Raw genomic sequence first — 25,033 nt, 5'->3', positions numbered from 1 at the left:
CTCTGGCTCTCTGCCACCGTTTCTCTGGTCAGTCCCGGCTGCTGCTCTGCGCCCATGGAGAGAACATCTCCCGTCTTAACTACAGGCACCTAGCCCAGCTTTATGCTGTTCCAGGTCCCTGCAGCCCCCCAGCCAGGGGCTGGGAGGGGGCCAGAGGCCCCAAGGGGCACAGAGCCCCTACCTCGTGGCTCACAACATGGCCACCACTTCTCCAACAATCAAAACTACCACTCTTCTCTTCCGGTCTGGTTGTGATATGTTTACATTTCTGCAGGAGCGCCCATTGGGCAGAACTTCAAAACTTCCAAGGGTTTCCACCCCTTGGGGTCTACCACTTCTCTTGGCCTCTGGGGGAAAACAAGGTCCAAACCACGACATGGGTTCAGAGTAGAAGTTATTCTCCCAACAAGACAAATATCAACATAATATTCAGTGTCAGTGACAGAAAGGCTTTAAATGGTGTGCCCCACACATCAAGCCCACGATCTGATTGTCACACTGTTGAATATTTTGAAAAGACTTCTTTTTTTTTTCCCCTCACATATGAAATTTGTAATGGCTTTGATTCATCCTTGTGTAAGTAGAGTCTTTATTTAGGATCTTAGTTTTTCCTCTGATCTTATTTAGGATTCTTCATTTCTATATTTGGCCCTGCTGTTAATTTGCAAGGGAGCCACAATTTTTCTGTACCATAATTGACCCATCTCTAGCGTGGAAAACAACATTCCCTGCCTATCTGACAGAAACGTGCCAGACTTAATTAGCAACAGACAATGCTTTCAGAAGTGACTAGTTAGAGACATCCTGTGAAAATTGAGGCTCTTGAAGACTATCAGGTTGAGCCTCTGGATACACATTCACACTGGAAATTCACAAATAAGTTGTTGAAAAACAGTTGGTGAGCTGATAAGATGCATTTCAAACACAGTAAGATATATCATAGCAAATATGTTAATGGCTACTTTCATACACGTATTTTGAAATCTCTTTTCCTTATTCAGTGCCCAAGACTTGAAATCCTACCTGCTCTTGGTTGGTGTATTCCATTTGGTCTCACAGAGAAGGGCAAATTCTGCCCATCCCACTGAGAGTTACCTGCAAAATCCAGAGGTGAAACACGCTACGGACTATGAGAAGGAAGAATTTTAGAACTTCATGTTCAAGCTTAGCTCTGCTCAGGATTTTACAGCTCCATCGGGCTTTTACAGCTCCAGGAAAGCGTGCTTGTGTGACTGCCAGAGTCTTTTATTGTGAAAAATATGTACTGTGATTTCATCTCCAAACTGGAAGCAGCAGCCACTCGCACAGCACACACAAGTGCTGTACAGCTGTTTTATGATGGATCTCTTGCTTGCCGACCTGATTTCAACTGGTGTTAACTCAACACAACACTGTAAACTCCTTCTGCTGATTAGAAAACATTCCTCTGAACTGTGTGAACAAACATGAGCTGCAAGCACTGTGTTGGAGATCATCTTATAAATTTAACATCTCTGCACCGGGACAATATAACTGTGCTATTTTTTTCTTCTGTCAGCTGCCTGGATTTTAACAGTTAGTTGCAATCGTATTAAACATCTCCCTGCCATTTTTTTTGAGCAGGAAGCATGATTCTTTTCTCTTGGAAGGAGCCAGACCAATTTATGTGCTCTATCATCCATAAGTAAATGTAAGAACTGATCTGAATTCACTGTTTATTTTCATGTAGTGCTGTGTGGTAATCTGAGAGACGTAAACTCATCGCAAGTCTTTCATGGAATATGAACTGTAAATTATGAAAAGGGATTGGAACCCAAGGTGCCTCCCTTGTCCCTTGAAACACTTGCCAAACATGCTAAACAAGTAACTGTTTTTAGCAGCTATATATTCCTCTGAAATCTTGTTTTGTATGCCCTGGAAGAATTGTTGGGTTTGCAGGAAAGATTTGAGAGATTCCCTTTGCACAGAGCATACTCCATCCTCTCCTTGCTCCTAAGCGTGTACCAAACTGCAGACAGCAAGTACATATATTTTAGCTGGTTTTAGTGCTTCTGGCCATCAGAAGCTGCTGAGGATTTGGGCACCGGAACATGAAGGAGGAAAACTCCATTTCCCGCTCTCCCAGCTAGTCTGGAATGTGAAGAGCGTTAAAAAAAATAATCATACAACTTCATAAACTTACTCAGTATTTTAAAATTGCGTTTGGAAAAAGACTCCGAATTTTTTGAGTTCTCATCTGTGGAAACACCCATGCTTGTGTGTTCCACCCATTCCACATTCCAGCTGTTGGCATGAAGATGGCAGATGAATAAAGAGATTTAGGCTCTGGAGCATCTGTCACTCCTGACTGGGAGGTGGTCCAGTCAGCAGGCAGCCATGGCAGTGGTACACAGAAAGGCAGGAAAGTCTTGCATGAGTCTGGCCTGAGAAGCATGAATCAGATGGATTTTTGCTAATTTGGACCCATAAGTGTAATTGTTCAATTTTTAAAGAACTGGCACATTCTAAGAAAAATAAATTCTCATCAGCTTCTTTGGTTTTTTTGCATTTTTCTTTACCTCTTCATCCACCTCAAAGAAAAGGCAGCAAAACTGTAGAAAGGGAGAATGAAGAAAAAGGTAGTGATAACAAAAAGAAGTCTGGAAACAAACTGAAGAGGAACAATGATACAGAAATCTCAGTTCCAACTGCTCTCTGCAGAGGAATAATGTGAGACTGCAGGGACAGCAAAAAAAGTAAATAAAGACCAGGTTAAATTGGAGATAAGTAAAAATAACAGAAGGGCAGAATGATGGAGGGGGTGGGGTGGAAGTTATAGCAAAAGGAAAAAAGGTGGAGACTGTAAGGAAAAAGTGGAAGCCAACCTGATTCCTCAGCTTAGCACTGGAGTTAGTCATAGTCTGTAGTCCTACCCCTCTACTTCATCCACTCCACACTTTCCACACTCTACAAAAAGTAGAGTTTTACAGAAACTCTCATTTCACAGCAATTATCCCCTGAGTAAATCCATCTTGTGCTTTGAGATTATTAGCAAATTTTATTTTCTAATTAAAGACTATTCACAATTCAAGAGAAAAAGAAAAAAGACTGAACAGATTTGCACAGGTCATCCAAAGTTTAACACTTTCTATTTTGAAAGTATTTGTCTTAAAGTTTACTGTTCTCCCGAGTATGTTTGTAGTCTTTGCTTGGGAATAGGGAGTGAAGGGAATTGTGTATAGCAGATAGAGAGGTACCATGGTAGTAAAAAACTAAATATGATCTTTACTAAAACTCTGCCAGGTGGTATCAATTCCTTTTACAAGTCTGTGGACCGATCTGTTGGGCCACTTCCAGACTTTTTTCTGTCACAACTTGAGGTCTTCCCTTTGAAATTTATGCCCACATGGAGAAAGGCAAACATTTTGGTGCTATGGCTGTGTCACTGTCAAACAGTGCAGCCTCTGTGGTTCCCTCATGCATCACTTGACACATGGCTTCTTCTTCACCATTCCAACTCAGGGTGTCCTTGGGTCCTTTCCTTTTCTTCTCAGATCCAAGAATGATAGCCAAAACCCGTTTTGCATTCCTCCACCTTCATCTCTTCTGCCACAAATATAATTACGTGAAGTATGTCTCGCTAAGAGATTTCATATCTAAGATCTTCAGAAAGTCTGTCAAGGAGAAAGCAACAGGAAAGAAAGCTGAGAAACTCAAATGTGGTTTTAGGTCAATGGGTACTACAAATGTGACAAAACTTTACTGATGTACAAATGCTTCCGTGTCTAATTATAAAATGTGAGCACCTGATACCAAATTTATATCACTATTATTCCATTTCTGTCCTTCTTTTCGAGTTTGGCCTTTCTTCTTGCAACAGTATCAATTATTTTTCAACAGTGTCTTGCATCCCATTCTTTCTCATCTCTTTTTCAGTACTACCCTTTTCTCTTCTAAACCATCAAAGATATTTTTGTTCTTTTACCTATTGTGGCAGAGTCTGTAAACACAACCTTAGAAAGAGAATTTCTAAGTGCAAGCATTTGTGATGCATTTGCACTAAAAGCTTTGAATTGCTATCTTTGATAAAGCTATTTGGTCTGATTATATTGTTTTGGAATCACACATTCAAGCGCACCTCTCTGAAAAAAATGAATTTTTCAAAATGTAGTCTATTGCAAGTCTCAAAATGGAGGAGGATTATTTTTAAACACAGTGTAATCCATTCAAGCAATTGTATTTCTATCCTGAAATTCACACACCAGCAGTTGAGATTGAAATTTACAGTCCAGCGTTTAAAATCCAACAACTCCTAATCTTAAAGATGTATCAAATATAAAAAAGTTAATAATAATTATTCTGGGTTTCATTCTCTTAAATTGCTTCTGTGCTTTGAAGACTGCATGGACAGATGTTGCAGGCAGCTCTTGTATTGAACATGACAAGCATTCTGCTTGAGCACTGAATAGCAGGTGGAACAGGCACTGATGGCTGTAGTGTGTTTTTTTAGTGGAAATTGAAAACTGTGTTTCCAGATACATAGGCTGAAATCTAGGTGGGAATAACTGTACTTTCGGAAATTCAATGTTGTCTTCAAAGATCCATAAGTAGTCAGGAAGAAGTGTGTTCACGTCATCAAATAGCACAGGCCCAAAAGTACATGGGGTATTGTTATCAGCATTTGAGGCATGGGCAAACCTTCCCTTCATAAACCTTTGCAGCTGAAGGCATAACTAACCTGGTACAGACACCCATTTCATCAGTGGAAAGGATTATGTGAGCCTTCTTTCAGTTGTTTCAGCCAAAATCAGCCAGGTTAAACAGTAACTGAAGTTGGAAAAGTTAATCCGGTATATTTAAGCTGAAGTTATGAGGGGTTTTTTCACCTTCCATGTTCAATGGCAAGACACCCAGAGAAATTTAATATAGATGCCACCCACACTTAACATGTTACCAAAATGTATTTCCTTTCTCTCACCTGTCATCAGTGCAAGCCATTGAACATCCTCTGAGTCTCATAATGTCTATTGATTTTCAAAAGCACCTTCTTGATGGAGCTGAGCACCCTCCACAGAAAGTGTCAGTGGGCCTTTAAAATCATGCTTCTGTAATAATGATTCCTTTGCCATGTTGTCAAAAATATTTTTTTATAGCAGCATACTGATTTTATTCTCTATTAGGGATACTCTGGTATCCCTCTACTTTTTCTATGTGTTGATGGTTTTAAAACAAGGAATTAAACTTTTAATAAAAAGCATGCTTTGATTGAAATTAAAAAATGTAACAGACACTAATTTGTCTTGTCTCAAGTAATAAATCAGTAGCATATATGCTGCCTTATCATATTTAAAGACAACTCAGGGTACTTTCTTATAAGCTGCACAGGGGTTTAATTCTATGTTTTACTCCAGATAACAAATGAAAGTTAGAGAGAAAATGAGCAAATTCAAGGTTTCCTTCCCTTTTTGCCTATGTACAGTGTACTTAACCTCTCCATTACAGCTCTTTCAAGAACTGTAGGAAGAAAACACTACTTTGTATTTAGTGACAGTATTTTCGGACAGCATTAGTGAAACTCATAAACAATCAGCTGAGTAGTAGGGTTGTGTTGAAATCTGGAAGCATCAGTGCCAGAAGATTGGTGTTTGGGTACATCCCATGCCTTTTTTTAGCCACCAGGCAGCCACAGCTTTTGTGGATTGATAGATTGTAAAGACTGGATATGCTGAATACTTCTGGTAAGACAAGTCATTCTGCATTGAGACTCTTATCTGGACCAAGGATTCTGCCTTTAGCTGAGGTGCCTGTGTGCTACTGGGCTGACATTTGGAGGCTGTAAAAGCCTTAGAGGTAGATATAGTGAGAGCTAAGCCCCTTCCTCAAGCCATGGTACAGGGGTGCTGGAAAAACAAACAACAAGGAAGAGAAAATGGAGAGTCTGTGGCCCATACTACTGACTGAAAATTATGTGCTCTCCCAAGCCTTGGCTGATGCCCTTGGAAGCTAGTACCCTTATTCAGGCTTACTTTTCTTCACAAAGGTTTCAAAAGTTCAGAGAAGATAAATTAAGAGCTCAGCCTGGATTGTCTTGTCTTGTAGTATCCCAAGAGATCTTTGGTTTCTTATTTCCATAATTAAAAGCACCACTGCAGCTACATAACTGTTCTTCCTTGTACAGGATTATATCCTAGCAGTAGCATTTTGTAACACTGGCAGCTTGGTAATCCGGTGTGCTGGGACACCAGTCAAAGATGATTACAATAGTTAGATCCAGGTGACACAGACCCCTAACATAGTTGTGTGCCAGAGATGAAAAGAAGCAACATGTGGCTTCTCACTTCAAAAGAAACGTGGCTTCCACATTAAATGTCAAACATAAGAGAAAACTTGAAGAAGTGCCTGTCCTTGGGTCATCACACTGGGATCCAAACTTGCCCAGACTTGTTCAGATTCTCAGTTTCAGTTCAGACCTGTATCTAGAAGATATATCCTGAATCCTTGGCAAATAAAAAAAATAAATCTATGTTTGAATACAAATTTTAAACCTGTCTGTCTTCACTGCAAGAATAAGGGCTAATTTTGAAACTGCTGAGTGGAAGATCACCTCTTTTAACATGCTGGCCATGCTGACACATTTCATAAAGACTGGTAACTCCATTAAAAATCAGTTTGAATGACAAAATATTGGCCATCTATATTCCATTCTTCCAGTTTCTCCCTCAGTCAAGCCACACAAGGTACTGTAAACAGGATCTGTAGTAACTCACACAGTTTTCAGCTTGTGTACATTCAAGTTTGAAGCTGAATAAATAAAATTATGTTACACTATTTCCTGTACCAGTTTACAGGGCAGAAAAGTGTATGAACAGATGAGGGAAATAAAGATGGGTTTAAGATGACTATCTGAAACTTCCTGCCATCAAATTTTATGTGATCAACTGTGCATGAGAATTTTATATGGACAGACAATCTGGGTTTCTTATGGTCATTGACTCATCCCACGGAAATTTGTGAGATTCCAGATATTATTTTGTGGACAAAACTGAAAACTTTAAAGTATCACTTTTCCCTTTGTAAAAGGATGCTCTGCTGGCTCCAGCATTCAGCTCTCATTTTCCACCACTCTCCTACATCCAATGGGCCAAACTGTGCTTTTCTCAGATAGTATCCTATCTGTTTAACACCTCTTCTGCAGACAAAATTAACTAATTGACATAGAGCCTTGAATTTGCCTCTTCCCAAATTCCAGGAGAGTAGCCCTAATCTCCAGGTTACAAAGTCAGCTTCTGTACAGCTCACAAAACTTTACACAAAATGTGTTACAGCTCCAGCAGGAGAGATTAAGAGACTGTCTGGGCACTGCAGTGGTTGAAGAGCTCTTCAGTGAGGTGGGAGATCTGCTGTCAGTCTCCTGCTCTGATGAATATTTGCTTCTAAAAAAGATGCTGACATCTTTTCCTTGCTTCTCTGAAACCAGTTATGTTGGATCAGGGATGAATTTAGAGCAGAAACTGCCACCATGTAGTACTTATATATGTATTTTAGAACACTAACCACAGTCTACTAAATGGACTTGAATATAAATGGACTGTCACTATTGGAGAACAGTTGAAATCATCTTGGATGTACAGATAATATTGTCTCAACTGTGAACCCTGCTTTAGAATCTCATTTCAGCCTCTACCTAAAAATCTATATGTCAAAAGAAAATATCCTGAGTGCCATCTACAAACTATAACATGACACAAAAAAGCCATCTTTCCATATGATAGAGCTACTTCTAATTTTCCCATTAGACCAAACGACATCATAAAGAATATCTGCCAACAACATGATATAAAACCGTAATATGCATCATGAAAAATAATTGCGATTCAATTACTCCTGAATTACAGAACCGTCAGCTAGGTGCAATAAAGACAAAAGCCTTAGAACATATGATAAACTGCTTAGCATAGGTAATTATATATGTTTGAACCAAATCCCCAAAATAAAGCATGAGCAGTTTGAAGGAATAGAGTAATCATGCCAAAATAATTCTCGTTTATAGTTACAGGTTTGAGGATCAGCAATTTTAAAACCATCTCCCTGGGAAAAAAATTATCAAAGTAAATTAGCACTCATAGAATGTAAAGCAAATTCTTCACTCATAGAGGGCATGCCTAGCAACTGGGCAAGAAACTGCTTTCTTTGCCTTTATCATCTTGCCTAGACTCTGCTTTGCCAAAGTATTTCCTGAGCTTCTCAGAATCACAGAGTGGGTGAGGTTGGAAGGCACCTCTGACAACTGTCTAGTTTACTCCTCCTACTCAAAGCAGAGTCACCAGCAGGTGGCTAAGCACTTGTCCAGTCAGGTTTTTAATATCTCCAAGAATGAAGACTCCACTCCATCCTCTCTGGGCAACCACTTTCAGTGTTTGACAACCTCAGAAGTTTTTACTTATTCTTAGATTGTGCTCCCTGTCTTTCATTTTGTGCCCATTGCCTCTCGTCATGTCCCTGGACACCACTGAAGAGAGCCTGGCTCTGTCCTCTTTCCACACTCCCTTCAAGTATTTTTATACATTAATACAACCCCCTGAGCCTTCTCTTCTCCAGTCCCAGCTCTCTCAGCCCCTGGTCCCCTCATCATCTTCATGACCCTTCACTGGACTCACTCCAGTATGTTCATGTCATGTACTTTCTTGTACTGGCTTAGGTACTGTGGAAAAAGCTATGGAATTTTTGCTTCCTGCTACACTCCTTGCTTAAATAAGAGAAACAGAGAAGAAAAAAAAATCTAAACTGGAGAAAAAGGACAACTCAGGGAGAAGACAGCCCTTTATGCAGAGAAAAGAAAGCTTTTAGCAGAAGAAGTTCTATCTGCACTCTCTATCAGGACCTCTGGGGCATTCTTGAGAGAGGAGTTTGATTCCCTCTCTTGGGATGTAACCTTTCAGTAGAATGAAGAATCACAGAATCACAGACTGTGCTGAGTTGGAAGGGACCCACAAGGATCATCAAGTCCAAGCCTTAGCCCTCCACAGGACCATCCCCAAGGGTCACACCGTGTGCCTGAGAGCACTGTCCAAACACTTGAACTGTCAGCCTTGATGCTGTCACTACTGTCCTGGGGAGCTTGTTCAGTGCCCAACCACCCTCTAGGTGAAGAACCTTTTTCCAGCATCTAACCTAAACCTTCTCTGACAAAAAGGCTTTCCCACGATATTTTTAATTATGACTCCACAAGGAAAAATTGGATATACTTCTTAAAACACAGTTTTTCCCTAAATTCAGTGTCTCACCATGGTCTTGTACTTTCACAGGCAAAAGTTGCCATGGAATAAGATAGGTATTATATCCATCCTGCAGCAATGCAGAATTGGGTAAAGTTCCCAGTTACATCTTGCTAAAGTCCTGAAAGTTTTTAAAGAACTCCCTTACCAAAGGGAGAATAAAAGTATTCAAAGATGATGTCGTACCATACTCCCAGAACTTTTTAGAGAACTTCTCATATAATCAGTAATTTTAATAACTGGTTATTTCATACATGCTATTTTTCAGCCTTCAAAGTGTCCTTTTAAAACATTTAATACAGCTGTTTGAAATATAAAACAATTTTATTTTAGTAGATTTGGTAATATAACAGATTTCACAAATTAGCCTTTTCAAACTCCCAGTGACTACATTTCAGTTTCTTAATTCACCTTTTACGTGATTCACAAAGCACTTGGGTTTTGCATGTATTTATTCTTCTACTGTGTTATCAGAAAAGTATTAGCCAGCATTTTTACTGATGCTGATGAAGTTTTTCAGAAGCATCAGCAATGGGTTTGAAATGCTGTGGACTCCAAAAAAAGCACTGTCATATTCTGTCCCATTTCTGTTTCAAGCCAGAGTACTCTGAGACTACAGTGACAGGCAGTGCAGAAATCACTGAAATGGTTGTCTGAGGTAACATTTTAAATAGAGGAAGTTTCATTATTCGCCTGTGAAATAGGATATAGGGCATAAAAAATATCATGTTGTCCAAAGTGACACCTAAAGATGAAAAAAAGGGGACAAAAAAAGAAAAAAAAAGTTAACAGAAAAAGATAAAATTCATACTAGAAGCAAAATTTTTCTTTTTTTTTTTTTTTTTTTTTTTTAACTATGAACCTTTTCTTTACCCCTTCTACAATTCAACTCTGTCCTTGCAGATATTTTGAAGTGCTGGGAAACATAGGTGGCAGATCTTCTCCAACGTGTGCAAGACCTCAGCTTCTGGTACTTACTTTTTACGCCTGAAAAGACTTGTAATTTGCCTTTGTTGTTTTTTTTTCCTTACTAGAGATATAACTACGTGAAGGAAAAAAGAAGAGAGAAGCGTATGCCTTACACCAGAGTGCCCAACCCTTTCCCCGAGGCCACACACTGTGCTGGACAAAAGCAGCAGGAGCAGTTCTGCAGGGAAGGGTGGTGGGCTGCCCTCACCGAGGGACATCCTGCAGGGATCAGGATGGTAATCTGATGGCCTGGGAACTGCTGTCCTGTGTTACACTGAGCATTTCTCATACACATAAGAGAAGTAAATAAAGTGCTGATTTTGAAAAGTATGAAGTCTAGTGTTAGCCCGTGCTGTTACCGCGTCTGTTTTTTCTGTCACTAACCCTCTAACTCTTCTAGTTAGTCACCTGTATCTGTAGCAAGACACTTGGTGCCAGAAGCAGCCCCCTGAACTTGTCTTTGCAGCATTACCCTGCTTTCTCTCTTTCTGACACCCCACTTTGAGCTGTGTTTCTTTAATGTGGCTGACCTGTGTTTACACCAGCAGGCAGCAAACCCCAGGCGTGTTTGCCTGTTTGGCTGTGCTCTCACCCAGAGCTTTTGTTCTGCATTTCTTCAGCCTTCCAAATAGCAGTCCTCAGGTCAGTGGTCGTTGAGCCAGCTTGGCAACCCTTGCAAGTTAATGGGAGCTAACTAGGAAGATTTGACCCATGTAAATTTTTATTTACGGTGTCAAAATCCTCGTGTTGCATCGTCAGTCTTGTCCATGTCAATTATGTTTCCACCCCAGATATTTAGCAGGAGCCACAGCTGCTGCTATGATGAAGGGTAACACTTCTCACATGTTCTTTAGAGAGTAGAGTAAAGCTGAATTAAACTTCCTAAAACATTCGAGGGACTGACCCTTCTAGAACATAAACAGTGCTGGGCACTGAAGTTCTACCCCTCAATTTCAATAAACTACCCCTACAATGAAAACCCTTTCTTCTTGTCAGAGGAAATTAGTAAAAAAATTTCAGTTCTAACCTGTCCAACTTAAAAAATTAACCTAGTGCTAACTTACAGGTTCTAGCATGACAAGAAGTAATCTTTTGCCTTGGGTGGTAGGGCACCAAGTCTTTTATTAATGGCCAGACCTCTAATGAGCTGACACTGTCACATGGGAAAAAGTACTTTTATAAACCTCTCTCCAAGATTTGACTGTCACATTTTCACAGCCATCCTCTGAAGAAGATTTGTTTAAAAAAAATGTACAAAGTCCTTACTGGCAGACAGAGGTACTGCCAGAAGGGCTGGATTTTGAAATAGCAGTTATTTTGTGCATCTGGTTTCTAGGAGCTTCAGTATGTATAAAGCTCTACATATGTCAATGTAAATAATAGACTTTTTCATCAGGCATTATGCAGTCCTATTACTCTGTGTAAGAATAAGTAAGAATAAGCCAAGTGAATGCCAGCTGATTCAACCAGAATTCACCTGAAATCACGTCAAGTAAATAGATTTACCACCTGTAACTGCTGCAAGAGTGATTTAAAAAATAAATCCATAAATATCACCTTGTTGTATGAAGTTGTGTATTTTCTGAGCACTGAGCATGGTAATTCATTGATCTGTGGCTATCATCACCACCACACCTGTATTAGTCACATGAAAAGGCAATTCAAGGTAACAATGAGAATCACCCACTTCCTGCTCTCCGTGGCATTTATAAGGCTCAGCCAATTACTGCTTTTCCCCAGCTGGTAACCCAAAATTAGGGTAAACGAAGCCACATGAGGACTAAGAAACAGCCATCCCAGCTAGTAGCCCTGCTCTCTGTAGTAGTTACCATGATATAGTTCACTGTGACTTGCTGTCACCTATGAGAACAGGTAAACTTTGCACTCTAAAGGAAGGCCAATTATTTTACATTGAAATTTCTATGGGAGGAAGAGTGTATTTATCATTATGCTTTCTAACTGATGCTAAAATTCAGTTGTATGTCCTTAAAAAAAAAATTCTTCCTGAACAGTTAGATGAGAGTAGCTTCATGCAACAGGAGGTATATGCACCTCTGAGTTAAATTACTTTTGTCTGTCCTGTTTTAACTTAAGATTGGCTTCTTTAGGCTTTGATTGAGAAACTGAGCTGAGTTATAAGTGATTTCTACTTTGGATTCCTCAGGTTGGTTTGTCCAAATGAGGATCATTTGAGCTGTCATGGATTAGAAGACAGAAATAGTTCTTGGCATGCTACAAATCACAGCTGTTTTCATCCCCAACTGTACATCTCTGAAAACTATAAGTTCTTTGCTATCTGAGTTCTTGCTTTAGAATTATACTAGATTAAAAATATGTATTTTTCAGAATTGTTTTAGGGAACAGTCTATTACTACTTAGATTTCAGCTTCAGTGTTTCTAGGTTGTGTGTTTGAATCACAGTTACCTTTTTTTATTTCAGGTGATTTTGAAATCTATCTTTACCCATACTGGTTATATACTATTGTGCTTCTGTTTTGTGATGGAGTAGTTCTCATACTCTAAATAGATCTGAAGAGGTAAAATTTGAGTAGTTATAAGGACAGATGGAAACAAACAGCAGAGCCAAAAAATGCTATCAGAGACATTGAGAGCTCTATTTAGGGAAGCTGACCTGATTTACCACTGCCTTGCAACATGTGTATGCATTTACATTTGTACCAAATAAATGAGGAATGCTTCTCATGTGTAATTAGAAGTATTTTTTGAACAGTTGTTAGTGATCTTAATGAGTTCCGCAAAATGAAGAAACTGATCTGGGAAATCAGAAAACTTCTCTGTGGATAAAGTAACAGGAGCATTGCAAAGCACCGTAAGTTTGGCTCTTCCTAATTTCCTCTCAAGGTTGTAATTGCTTTTGTTTGATATGAGAGAACACATCACCTGTGCCCCTGCCCCTTTTGATGCATTGTAGCCACAGTGCTATATCTACCTAGAGACACAGTTGTGGTTTAGGTTGCTTCTAGATTGCTTTTTTTCTTTAGCTAATAAATTCAACTTACTTTCTTTAAAAATTTGCTTTTCTAACTTAAATGTAGAAGCATTACTTATTTTTATAATTAACTTTATCTGAATTTCAACCAAAACTAACAAGAAGTATCATAATGATTGGATAGTGTTTACCTTAAAAAAAAAAATCCCTCTCTTTATCTTCTTGCAGTTTTTCACTAGTTGCCTAGCTAAAGTATTGAATTATTTTAACCAAATTATTTTCTTGATCTGTTGTCTGTATTCTGCTGAAATTGTTAGCTTTCATGTGTATTTAAACCTTTATCTTTAACATACAGATAGGGTTGCACATGCAGTATTGGATTCACATAATTTAATAGGTAATATAATTCTGGGGAAAAAATCTTGTTCACCCCCAAATGGACTAATTAAATAAACTAATTAACTTCCTGAGTGTTTCTAAATTCAGAAGCTGAAATGTTCATATAGTTGTTTGATTATTTTGTTTTGGCTTTGTTTTTTTTTTTTATACTCTTTGATCCCATACGTAATATCTCAAAAGTGACAGGTGCCCTAAGAAATTGTAGTAGAGAAGTGTGGAATTCAAAGCAAGAGTCTTACCAGTTTGCTAATTGCAGTGGAGGAGCACAGAAGTGTACCTGCAACTTAAGCTGCTCTGCTCAGTCATACTCAAAAAAAAAAAGACAAGCATGCCCGATGCAGACAGAAGAGATGTGCAGGGGAAGGGATTTTTGAACCACATGGCTGACCAGGAGCAAAGTCCCCTAGCTGGGAGAAGCAACCACGATGGAAAACTGTCTCAGCCTGAGAAGAAGCTCCGAGAGGCAATTTGTGTGCTGCTGGTGGAGCTGTGTGAGAGGTTCACGTTCTTTGGCATCGTGTGCAACATGATCCACTTCTGCACCGTCAAACTCGGCTACCGCAACTACCAGGCAGCCATGGCCAACATGTGCTTCGTGGGCACCTCCATGCTCACACCGGTGCTGGTGGGCTGGATTGCAGAGTGCCTCGTGGGCAGGATCAAGCTTGTGTGCATCTGCATGTTTCTACACTTCCTAGGTAGGTGACACCCCGGGAATATTCCATGTTTTACCAGCTCTCTTGCAGAAATGCATTCCCGAGCGTTGTGTTTGAAATCTAACCATTTCCTCCAGCCTTGTGGCCACCTTCTCTAACAGATAATTACTTAGTTCCTCCTCTACAAAATGCACTGCAGTATTTTTACCTTTGTGGTTTTGTGAGGTAGTGCTTTGAACAAGACTAAGGAACATTTGTGTGTGTATCTTGTGTGTAGTTGGTGCACAAACCTGACTCCTCTAAAGTGGGTTAGCTATTCAGAACATGGATGCTCAGCTCTTAAAATTGGTCCCTTTGACAAACATCTAAAGTTTTTATTGGTTTGCATTGTTTGACACCAATGCAAGGCTTTAGTCAGAGAGAGAGAGTTTGGAAACTGTTTCCCAGCTGTTGGTAGTAAGATTGTATGTGATTCTTGTGTTTGGACAAGAGGAAAAGTATTTAAGCACATACCAGCATAAACAAACTTTGCCTGAAGTATAGAGAGTGTATCCAAATACCTGCACCCAGGGCCTGCTTTCTGTTAGCACATTCTGAACCTTCCCTGTGTCTCATTTTTGAGATCTTTTATATAAAAGCACTGTTCAAATTAAGTGTGACTGTTCTGTAGCAATTAGTGTCTCTCACAGAGGGTGGTTACTCTGTCAACTTAAACCAAGTTGATAGAAATACTTCTTACTTGAACCAGTTACTGAGCATAAGCAAGTCTGATTTCTACAACAGCCATCCACGTTGTAATTTAGACCTGCAACAAAGCAAGTAAAAAATCAGAGCCACTCCTGAAATGTTCTTGAGCTGATTACAAACCCATTATGCAAGCAAAATGATTGTTTTGTGTCCCACTGTTTCTCCTATGGGATTCTGGTTTAAATGTCCTTCTACCACTTGTCTTTGCAGTGCATATCTTAAAGTAGAAGACCAATGACACAAACAGAATTTGAGGTATTTGGATATTGGTTTAGACAGAATATTTTTTTGTTGAAGATGGATAATTAAATATTCCTGATGCATTAGAGTCTGATGAGCAATCATAGTCTTAGTAGTGGCTAATGTTTGTGTTGTTGGGGCATTAATATATTTTAAGTTTAGAGTCCAATTACAACTTGAAAAATCTGTAGCTGATTAAATCAGAAAGACTTGCTTTACAGACTAGAGGTGACAAATGCAATTCATGGCAGTGCTTCTATGGGTAAAGTTTCTGAAAACCATGTGTTTTCCATGAAGGTGCAACAGAAAAAAAAAAAAAAAGAAGAAAAAATTTTCCACAAAAATTTTGAGAATTTATTTGTTAAATTTCGATTCCTGTCACAATTCTGGGGTTTATAGTAAAAAAGACTGCACTCCACAGTGGGGTGTCTGGGGCTTTTTTTGGTTAATTGGTGGTTCAGCCGACAGAAGAACCTGAATCCTTACAAGCATTTCAGAGAAAGTTTAGTTTCTTGGAGGCCCATAGTGGTTTTGCCTTACTTTTTATAGCAACATCCAGAAAGGTTCTGCCTCTCTACAGGATTATGACTGTCCCTCTTTGCACTTTTCTGTTGTGCATCTCTGATTTTTTCCATCTGTCTTTGCAACGTACCTGCTTTAAAAAAATATGTGTCTGATTCTAATTAATTTCAAACGACAATTTTCTTTCTGTTCCAGGCACAGCTCTATTACCTGTCGTGTCATTCCCCTTTGAAGACATTTACATTGACAGGCGACATGTTCTTCATACACTACCCAAAAGGGAGCAGAAAATAGTGTTCTACTTTGCACTGCTCACAGCTAGCCTGGGAATAGGAGGCATAAGAGCTATAGTTTGCCCACTAAGTGCATACAACCTTGAGGACTGTGGACCAAAGGAACTTCTTTCATTTTTCAACTGGTTGGTAATTTGATGTTGGCTAAGTATCTGTTGGGAATGACAGAGCATTGCCTTGAAATGTAGATTCTGTGGGTGGTGGGTTTCGTGCTTTGTTTTTAACCACAGAACTTGTAGATTTTGGAAGAGTTTCCAAGAGTTTTAGTTAAGACCTCTCCTAACTTTTTCCTTTTGCTAGTAGGTGATAGTCTATTTTAGCCTCTTACAGAAATATGCTGTCAGAGTATTGAGGATCAAACAATATGCCCAAATGCTCAAAGATTTGACCATCCAGTTGCTGTTGGAACAACATATTCCACTTGGTTTTCTGCCTTTAGTATGGATATCCCTTTATGATATTTTCCCATTACTCCCTAACTAACAGTGACAAAATTCAGTGATATATTGGAATTTGTATCAGAGTAGATTTTTAGCCATGAGAGGCAGCAGTAGAGTCTGCTGGTTTGCTGGAAGTAGGGGTTGCTTGTAGTCTGTGACTGCTAAGCTCAGTGGTAGGGAGCTGCCACGTTGTTTCAGCTCTGTTTCAGCTGGGAAGTTCTGGCATCAGATAAACCTCTTGACATTTGTGTTTTGGTTTGGTGTGGTGTTTTTTTTTTTTAATTCTCTAAGAAAAATTGATCTTAAGATGGTTCTTAAAATTCAGGGTGGTGTTTTTTTGGTTTTTTTTAATATTAATTATTTCTTTCTCAGTGCATCAGGGAGATAATTTGTAGTGATTTGTTTGCCTTTCCTTACCACTTCTGTAGCCCTATACAGAGTGCTATATTTTCTGGTTAAACTGTCCAGTGAGGAAGTTGCAGTGGGAACCTCCAAATCCCTGCTTCAAGGCAGAGTTAAAAAAAAAAAAAGCCCTGAACTGCCCTCTTTTCTCTCCTTTACATGCATGGTTATTAAAATAAAAACTGAGCACATTTGCATATTAACAATGCAATGCTGAAGAATCAGTGAAGATCTTAGTGAATCAGATCTCTCCTCCTTTGGGGATGGCTTTCTTGGCTATTCTTTTTTCCTCCAATTATGTTAATATCAAAGAGTTTTGAATTAAATCCAAACTTCAGTGAATAAGGTAGCTTTACCAAAGGTGGATGAGACTGTTTAGTTCCTGAGAGCAGATTCTGCCTCCTTGACCTGCCTATAGGAGAGAAGAGAAAAAAAGTCCTTCCTTTTTACTCTATTCTGAGTTTTAATCCTTAATTAGCAACATCATTTTGATTAAATAAGGCTCTGGGGGATTAAAACTGGAGAGCAATCAGTTGTTCTGAAAGATAGCTCTGGAGAATTTATTGTACTGTGGTCTTAGCCATTCAGAATTGTGTTTAATCAAAGTGACATTTCTCAGTGTTGATTACAAAGGAGATATAATGCGAATAAAAAGTTCCTTGGGGGAATCCAAATGGGTCAGTTCTTGGAACTCTGGAAATATCAAGAAAGGCACATGTGCAATTAAAAAAAAAAATTTAATAATTTTTGCAGTGACACCCAAGGAGGTGCTCTTGGAGTGCAATCTCAAGTTCTAAAAAATGGAGGGTTCACTCTTAATCTCATTAAATGTCTCAGAATATAATCACTTTTCCTTGGTAAGCTGGTTTCTCTTGGTAGTTTCTTGTCTTTGGATTAAATTTTAAAATTATATACAATGAGATGCTTGCATGCTCTTGCTAAGTTTGAATCTACGTTCTTAGCCAAGTTCTTTTTAAACAATCAGAATTATTGAATTAAAGATTGGGTTAAAAGACCTTGTAGTTGCCTGTTTTCTAATTCAAAAAAATTGCTTTGCACATCCAGGGCCTCGTTCTAACCCCTGATATGTGCTATGGCTCTGACCTTCTAAACAAACAGAATATACCAATGCTAAGTGAAGAAGGGCTTGGATTCTGTTGGACTAAATTTCCCTGAGACCTTCTGCATTTCTAAGTGCTATTTTTGCATCAGGAGATATACATTCTCTCTATGGGAGCAGGAAATGAGAGCAAAGAGTGCAATCTAGACTAGGGGTGAGAGTTAGCAGAGCTGTATCTTGTCTTACAGATTTGCTGTAAAAAAAAAAAATATCCAAAAAAACCCACTACAGAGAACATGGTACCAGTAATATTTTCCACCCTGCCTCATTGTTTTTCTTTCCATATATTACAAATCAATTTCTGCCATTATCCTGAACACACTTTACTTTGACTTTTTAAAATGTTTTTCTGTTTCTCTGGAATTTTTTCCTCCACCTTGTTTCTGCAGAGAATTCTGTAGCGATAATGAAAAAATTGACATCCTCCTACAAAGCTCTAGTACAGAAAAGTATATAGCTTGGATTCTAGTCTGTGCATGGAATATCTGGGCCTGTATTTGGATAAATCAAAACTTAAATTTGTGAGAGCTAGGCAGGCTTACAAGATAAAAGCAAATAATCTTTCAGGTGACGAGAAATTTTCTGCATCTTCAAAATTAATTGAGAAGGTCTTTTTTCATGTATTTCACTTGATCTCAGGTTGTTTCATTCAGCGGTTTCATCTCAACTGTTACATTAAGTAAAAACCTTTTGAATTCTTTATAAACATAATACTTTTCAATAAGAGTTGCTACTTCTTTAAAGTTATCAAAATGAATGCAGTTCTGTAAAGTGTTATAAGAAGATTATTGGGTCTGTGTGGCTTGTCACAGTAGCATTTAGGTTTGTGTCTGGACTGCATTCTTGAAATGAGCCTCTCAAGTTGGCATTTGGCTCTCATTGTGAGGAGACCTCAGAGTGCTGAAGCTCCAGGAAGGAGCTGTTCCCTGCAAAGCTGTACATGATATTCATTTTGGTGTATCTAACTAAACCCACTATGTCCTAGTGGGGTCTCTGAGACACTTTATGTAATGTCAGCCCAAATATTGCAGCATTGGGTAGCTGTGATATGAGAACTGGCCAGGTGTGTTGTCTGTTTGTGTATGTTCTGATCTGCTGCTGTCAGTGTGATATGAGCATGTCCCTAAATTCTGATCTGTGTATTGAGGGTAGTTTATCTCTCTTGTTTGCTAAACTCATTGGGGTTTTTTTCCTTCTCATTTTTGAGAAGGACAGGAACTTTGTTTTGGTCTCATGGTACAGTGGTGAAGAACAAAAGTGCTCTCCTGTACTGAAGGGTTTTCTTTGGATGCCTCCTGCTTCCAGGCAAACACTCTTAGAGCCAAGAAGAGTGTCAGGACTTCAGGTAGCTCCAGCACACTTTTTTAGAGCATTTGGAAAAGAGCCACTGAAACTTCTAACTTTAAAACATATCAGGAATTCATTCAAGAAGTCCAGACAAGTTCTAAGTGAACTTGTGTCTAACTGTATTTTTTTTAAAGCTTTAGTTGAACAGCAGTCAACGTGGGTATGTGCAAAATCTGTCCTACTATATCATCATGGAGTAACATAATTCCAAAGTGCCTCTTGTTTTATGATTGAGAAGATAATTCTAGATTAATTAGGAGACATAAATACTCAAGTTCAAATAGCATACAAGAGGCAGAAGTGCCACTGAACAACAAAAAAAAAAAGCTTTGTTTCCTCAAGCAGTATGTATTAAGCTGTCTAATTATGTGTCAGTCTATATTTCACCTTTAAATGAAACCATTTTGCTAAGGTTACAGCAAAGGCAAAGGAATCTCCTCTTCCAGATTCTTGCCACACAAGACTGATACACATCTTGAGAGCTAACCTGGAACTTGAAAGTTTAGTCAAAATTTATATTCTTAACTTAAAATTTCAAAGGTTGAGTCTTCAAGCCAGAGTCAAATTTGAAGTAAAAATTGCTGAATTATCTTTTGCTGTCCTCCTAATTCCTTAAAGAATATTTATTGTGCTATTTTCGAGGGTTCCAAACTGCAGTAGGGCTATCACTAGTGGTATGCCATCTGCTTCCCAGAGTGTGTGATTTTCCTTTGAATATATTCTGTGATTAGGAAGGGCCCAACACTTACTTGGGAAGCACCTCTACCACCAAAGACAGTGTCAGAGAAAAATGTGATGGGGAACCTCCTTATTAAGATATTTTCAGAAGACAACAAAAGTTCAAGTTGAGCCTTGCAACTAAGGACTGATAAACCAAATTATAATATTTCTTAAATTTCCTAACATGTAATATTTTTTAACCAAAGGGTGGTGGCATTAAGTCATTTCTCTCTTAAGCTTGAAGCATATGATTTGATGATACACAAAACTTATGCTGCCAGATATTAAATGTGTAAGTGTTAAATGTTGATGTATTTAATTAGCATCACCCACAAGAATATTTGCAGTACTAGACTTGATAATTTGTTCAGCTCTACTGCCTTAGTACACTTACTTTAATCTTACACCTCTTGGAGCTGAGACATTCAAGAGAAATTCTGTTTTAATTGGTGTGTCAATGTGTTCATGGTACTGATGCTGTCCATGCTTACTATACTTAACCATGCCTTTAATTTGATGTTTTAATCTTCTGTAAAAGCCTTATATTATTCAGCCTCTCTACTCTTCTCTCTCTTGTCTCTGTGTACTAGGTTTTATTGGCTGGTTAACTTAAATTCAGCGGTTGTCTTTGTCAGCATTTCTTACATCCAGCAGTCTGTGGCCAGGAACCTTGGTTTTCTGATCCCATTTGTGTCTGGGATTATGGCTATCATCACGATTCACATGATGAGGGGTGAAATGATTTACAAACCCAAAGCAGGTAAGAGGCAACTTAGGAAGTAACTCTAGAGATTATTTTCACAGAAGAAATCAGCTTGCATATCTAAAAAGAGTTTTTGCATAACACTGCTCTGTTTGGTTGGAGATCCTCGGGTTTTAGCTCTACAATATCTTTTTGTAAAAGAGAGAACATCCATTCTCTGTAAAAATAGACCTGGAGATTCTGGATAGGCTGTAAAAGTGGGAAGCAGCCTGTGGCAAACTTATGCATGTTTTCTGACGTGTCAAGGCAGTTGTCAAAGAATTTGCCTGTGCAGGAAGAAGTACAATATCCACACAACTGGTGGAACTGATTTTGTCATGTTTGGTTCAACCTGTGTTTTGGTCAGTTGAAGCAGAGTTTGTACCTGTGCTAAGTGTGCTCTGTTGTTTCTCCTGAACTCACAGCTGGGCAGTCAAGCACAGTGGTTAGTCAGCTAAACAGGGTTATGCACTAGTGGCAAAGTAATTTTAAAATGCCTTTATCTTGCAGAACATCTGGTACTTACTGTTATTTCAACATGCTTGCTTACACAGCCTCAAGTGGTTTTACTCATTTGAAAGTAACTAGAAATATTGAATAGCTTTAAATAGTTCCTGTGCAGACTGTGCAGATATTTTCATACAGAAGAAGTTCTTAGGCTTCTGAGGCCTCACCAGTTGGTACCTGAGCTCTACAAAATCCTTTGATAGATTGGTCCCTCTCAATGGACCAAGCACAGAAATGTAAGAGGAACCAAGGTGGCTTGAAAAGGGCCATAAATGGCCAAACCTTCATGTTCTTTTTTTCAGTAGAACCCAGGGACTGAAAGCAAGTTATTACTTCAGTATTTTTGTTAAATATAATCAAAGAAAAAATATATTAGCAGTGAGTGAATGAATGCATAAATTAAGTGTTTGGTAATATTGTAGCGAGAACATCACTAGAGAGGTTTATTCTAAATAAATAGAGCCAAAGAAATGCATCTCCACCACAGTGCTTCCAAAACCTCATAATAATATGCAGCTGAGGTAAGCAGTGACTACCATCAAATTAACTACCTTGTTATGGGGAGGCTGGGGCTCACTACAGTTTTACAACCTGAGAAGGTAAAAACATTTAGTATAGTCCTGAGCTGGACAATTAAATATGCACTAATTCTGTAATTTATCCTTTAACTAGTTTAATCCTACTAAGTGGAATAACATAAATTTGTAGATTATGTCTATATTGACCATCAATCAAACTAGTAGAGCATTTTTTTCTTTGTATCAAGTGTTTTTCCCTATGACTGTTGCTAGAATGATCACATATTTTCCAAGTCTTTGCAGAATGACAATCTCTACACTAATATCTGCAAAGTTTTTTATTTCCTTAGTGAAAATAAAAGATAATATACTTTGTATCATCCAGCGAGGTGATGAAATTAGAAATTCCTCAGAACTGTAATTCAAATCTATAGGTGACCTTAAATGATTTTTATATTTACTGCCTTTTTTATCTTAAGGTAATTCTTCAAATGGATGTTGCATTCAGTTCTGTTTAGCTATCAAGCATGGACTTTGTTTGCATTTCTTCTCACTGCTATAATTTTAAGGACTGGTAGGTGAACAGAGATGAGGACAAAAATGTCTACCATTTAGGGTGCAATATAAGCTTTTTATTGCAATTAAATAGCACAGATATTTATAATTAGTTTAGAGTGAAAGAAAAAGAATATGAAAGCAAAGTATAAAGGAAAAAGTAAATAATTTTCTTGCAACTTAATATCTATACCAGTTGGAAACTTTAGAAATAAAAATATGGAGTGTATGATATTTAGCTACGTAATGTGCACTGATATAAATATTTGTGCTTTTAAACATGTTTCCTACTAGCTGATCAGATTTGTAATCTAAAGAATTCAGCACTATGGATTTCTGTGGGGTTTACTTATTTTCTTTTAAAGAAGGGATGACGTACTTATTCTGACTATATCATTGGCAAAATCCTCTTGATAATAATTAGGTTTATGTATCATTGAAGTTGCTTTCTGCACTACAAATTTAAGCAGCTTTATCTTCCTAGCTTACTAGCTCTTATAATCTGCTGGAATTCCATGAAGAGAAACACAGCTAAATAATGTACTTGCCTGTTTTGTCTCGTGCAAAATAACGTTTCCAAAGTAGCTGACTGAAATTAGGTAAAGGAGAGCCTCAGTTGATCCATTAGGAAAGGCAGGGAAATATCAGGGTTTTTGTTTATTTTAGTCTTTTTTTCCAGTGAGAGTGAGAAAGAAGAGTGCCCAACACCTCACATTCCAAAAGAAAAGAGATGGCCATGACCATCTTCAGGACTGGGACACATGAACCAGGACACAGCTGTGTTGTTGCATTGTTGAACTGTCTGCTGGTCTTGTCATGGGTTACCCTGTGCATCATCAAATCTGAGTGGGCTCAAACCCTGGCAGAGTAGTAATACCACATAACTGCTTCTTATTTCGTTTTTTGAATGTCCAACCTCTAGGGTAGGGCAAAAAAAAATATTATTATTTTTCTGATCTGAAATATTTAATTACAAGCTCTGCCAATGAATTGAGCTGAAACCAAGTTTTCTGTTATCTCTCATTTACTTCTGAAACTGCCTCTGCTTTGAGAAGAGCCCTAAGTCCCATTTGTTTTCTGGTTAGCTTCTTAGTCAAGTCACTCTGGAAGTCTGCAGATTTTTTACTTTTAGTCTTCAGATTAGGTCTTAAAATAATCTAAGATCTTAAACATCACTTACAATGAGTGGTAAGAATAATTGCCTAGTACAGTCATACAGAACAATAAAAACTGTACCCACTCTCTGTGTTTGCAGGCTTTAATAAGCTATTTCAGACTTTATTCCATAGTGCCAACAGTCCTCAAATTGATACTAAAGAACCAGAGAGTTTTAAATGTTAGTTTATCTAATAAGATGCCCTTACTTAGTACTCTAGAACAAGTGCTTCCAGCAAATGCTAATGGATATTTCTAGAAAATAATTTCCATATCAGAGATAGTAGGGAGACCTTTTCCCTCTGCAATCTTCCTTCACCTTAATATTTGGAAAGAATTTAGTTATAGATACTCAACTTACTGTAGTGCTTCAGAACTCAGAAAAGTAGAGAAGTGCCATAACCCTTATTTGCATGGATGGCAATTTACCAAAGGTAAATTAGTCTGCATTCCCAAGCCTGATGCTAACAGTTTTGTCCTCATTTTACTTCTATTTCCTCTGACTTTGAGAACCAAGTTAGCAATTCCTGAACCTAGTAACCAGTGAGCAAGTTTTAATATGCCAACTACTGAATTGGAAACTTTTCTGTCCCAGCATGCTACTTGGAAGTCCTGAGATAATATTTCTGGCTTTGAAATTCATCTATGAGAATTCTCTCATCTCATCAGCTGTTTCTTAAAATCCTTTTCCTTCTCACTTCACTACTGCCCTCTCAGTGCTGCTGGACTTCAGCAGATATGCAATATTACAGTACTGTCTTGAAATGAAAACGAACAACATTCAATAAACAGAAGGAAAAAGCAAAGGAAATTAATGCTTTACTTGCTCAGTCTCTGCAACAAATTGTGGTGTGTTAAATAACTGGTAGCAAAAGGCAATCCTCTCTGTGGATGTTTGACAGGATTGCCTCTGTAACAATTAGGCTGTGAACCAACTGGGTCCAAAAAAGAATGTTTTGAAACAAATCCAGGCTGTTATTACCTTTCTCCCACCCAAAAAAGACACAAAGGTGAATATATCAGGTTACCTTTTCCCTTCCAAAGCGTTTTGTCTCGTCTTATTTCTTTTGGCAGTGAATAAAAACATACCAATGTCTGCTGTCTCCTTGCAGAGAGTTCCCTGCTGACAACTTTTGGGGTGATTGGCAGTGCCCTGAAAACACGCTGCGTGCGGCATCGCTACCTCAGCGCAGGAGTGACAAACTGGCTGGATCATGCCAAGGAAAACCATGGTGGCCAGTACAGTGAGATTCAGGTGGAAAGCACCAAGTCCCTCACCAGACTCTTCCCATTGTTTACTTTCCAGATTCTGTACAGAACGTGCGTTATGCAGGTGGGTCACACGACTTTTAAACAAGAAAGCTGAAATCGGCTGTGACACGTGTTTGCTACTATATCTCTAGGCATGTTTGTTCTAGTGGTTTTAATTACCTAAGAATAGTCCTTGCTGTAACCTCTAGTCTCATCAAATAATGAAAATTGACTTGGTCAAGACTCATTAAGGAACTTGTGTGACTC

The 25,033-nt window shown here is 38.5% G+C and overlaps 1 protein-coding gene across 1 annotated transcript in view; it reads left to right on the top strand.

Moving 5' to 3' along the window:
- The first annotated feature begins 13,813 nt into the window (after window positions 1-13,813).
- The window catches only part of SLC15A5 (solute carrier family 15 member 5), a 33,395-nt gene continuing 22,175 nt past the window's right edge, over window positions 13,814-25,033 (top strand). Inside the window, exons 1-4 of the mRNA XM_064654377.1 lie at window positions 13,814-14,249; window positions 15,912-16,134; window positions 20,629-20,798; window positions 24,628-24,848. Coding sequence (XP_064510447.1) covers window positions 13,880-14,249; window positions 15,912-16,134; window positions 20,629-20,798; window positions 24,628-24,848 — 984 coding nt within the window. The 5' untranslated portion in view covers window positions 13,814-13,879. The remainder of the gene's footprint in view (window positions 14,250-15,911; window positions 16,135-20,628; window positions 20,799-24,627; window positions 24,849-25,033) is intronic.

Source organism: Pseudopipra pipra, chromosome 5 (genome assembly GCF_036250125.1).
Source record: "Pseudopipra pipra isolate bDixPip1 chromosome 5, bDixPip1.hap1, whole genome shotgun sequence".
Classification (NCBI taxonomy): domain Eukaryota; kingdom Metazoa; phylum Chordata; class Aves; order Passeriformes; family Pipridae; genus Pseudopipra; species Pseudopipra pipra.
Note: the sequence above shows the minus strand (reverse complement) of the source record. Positions and strands in the feature narration are given on the sequence as shown.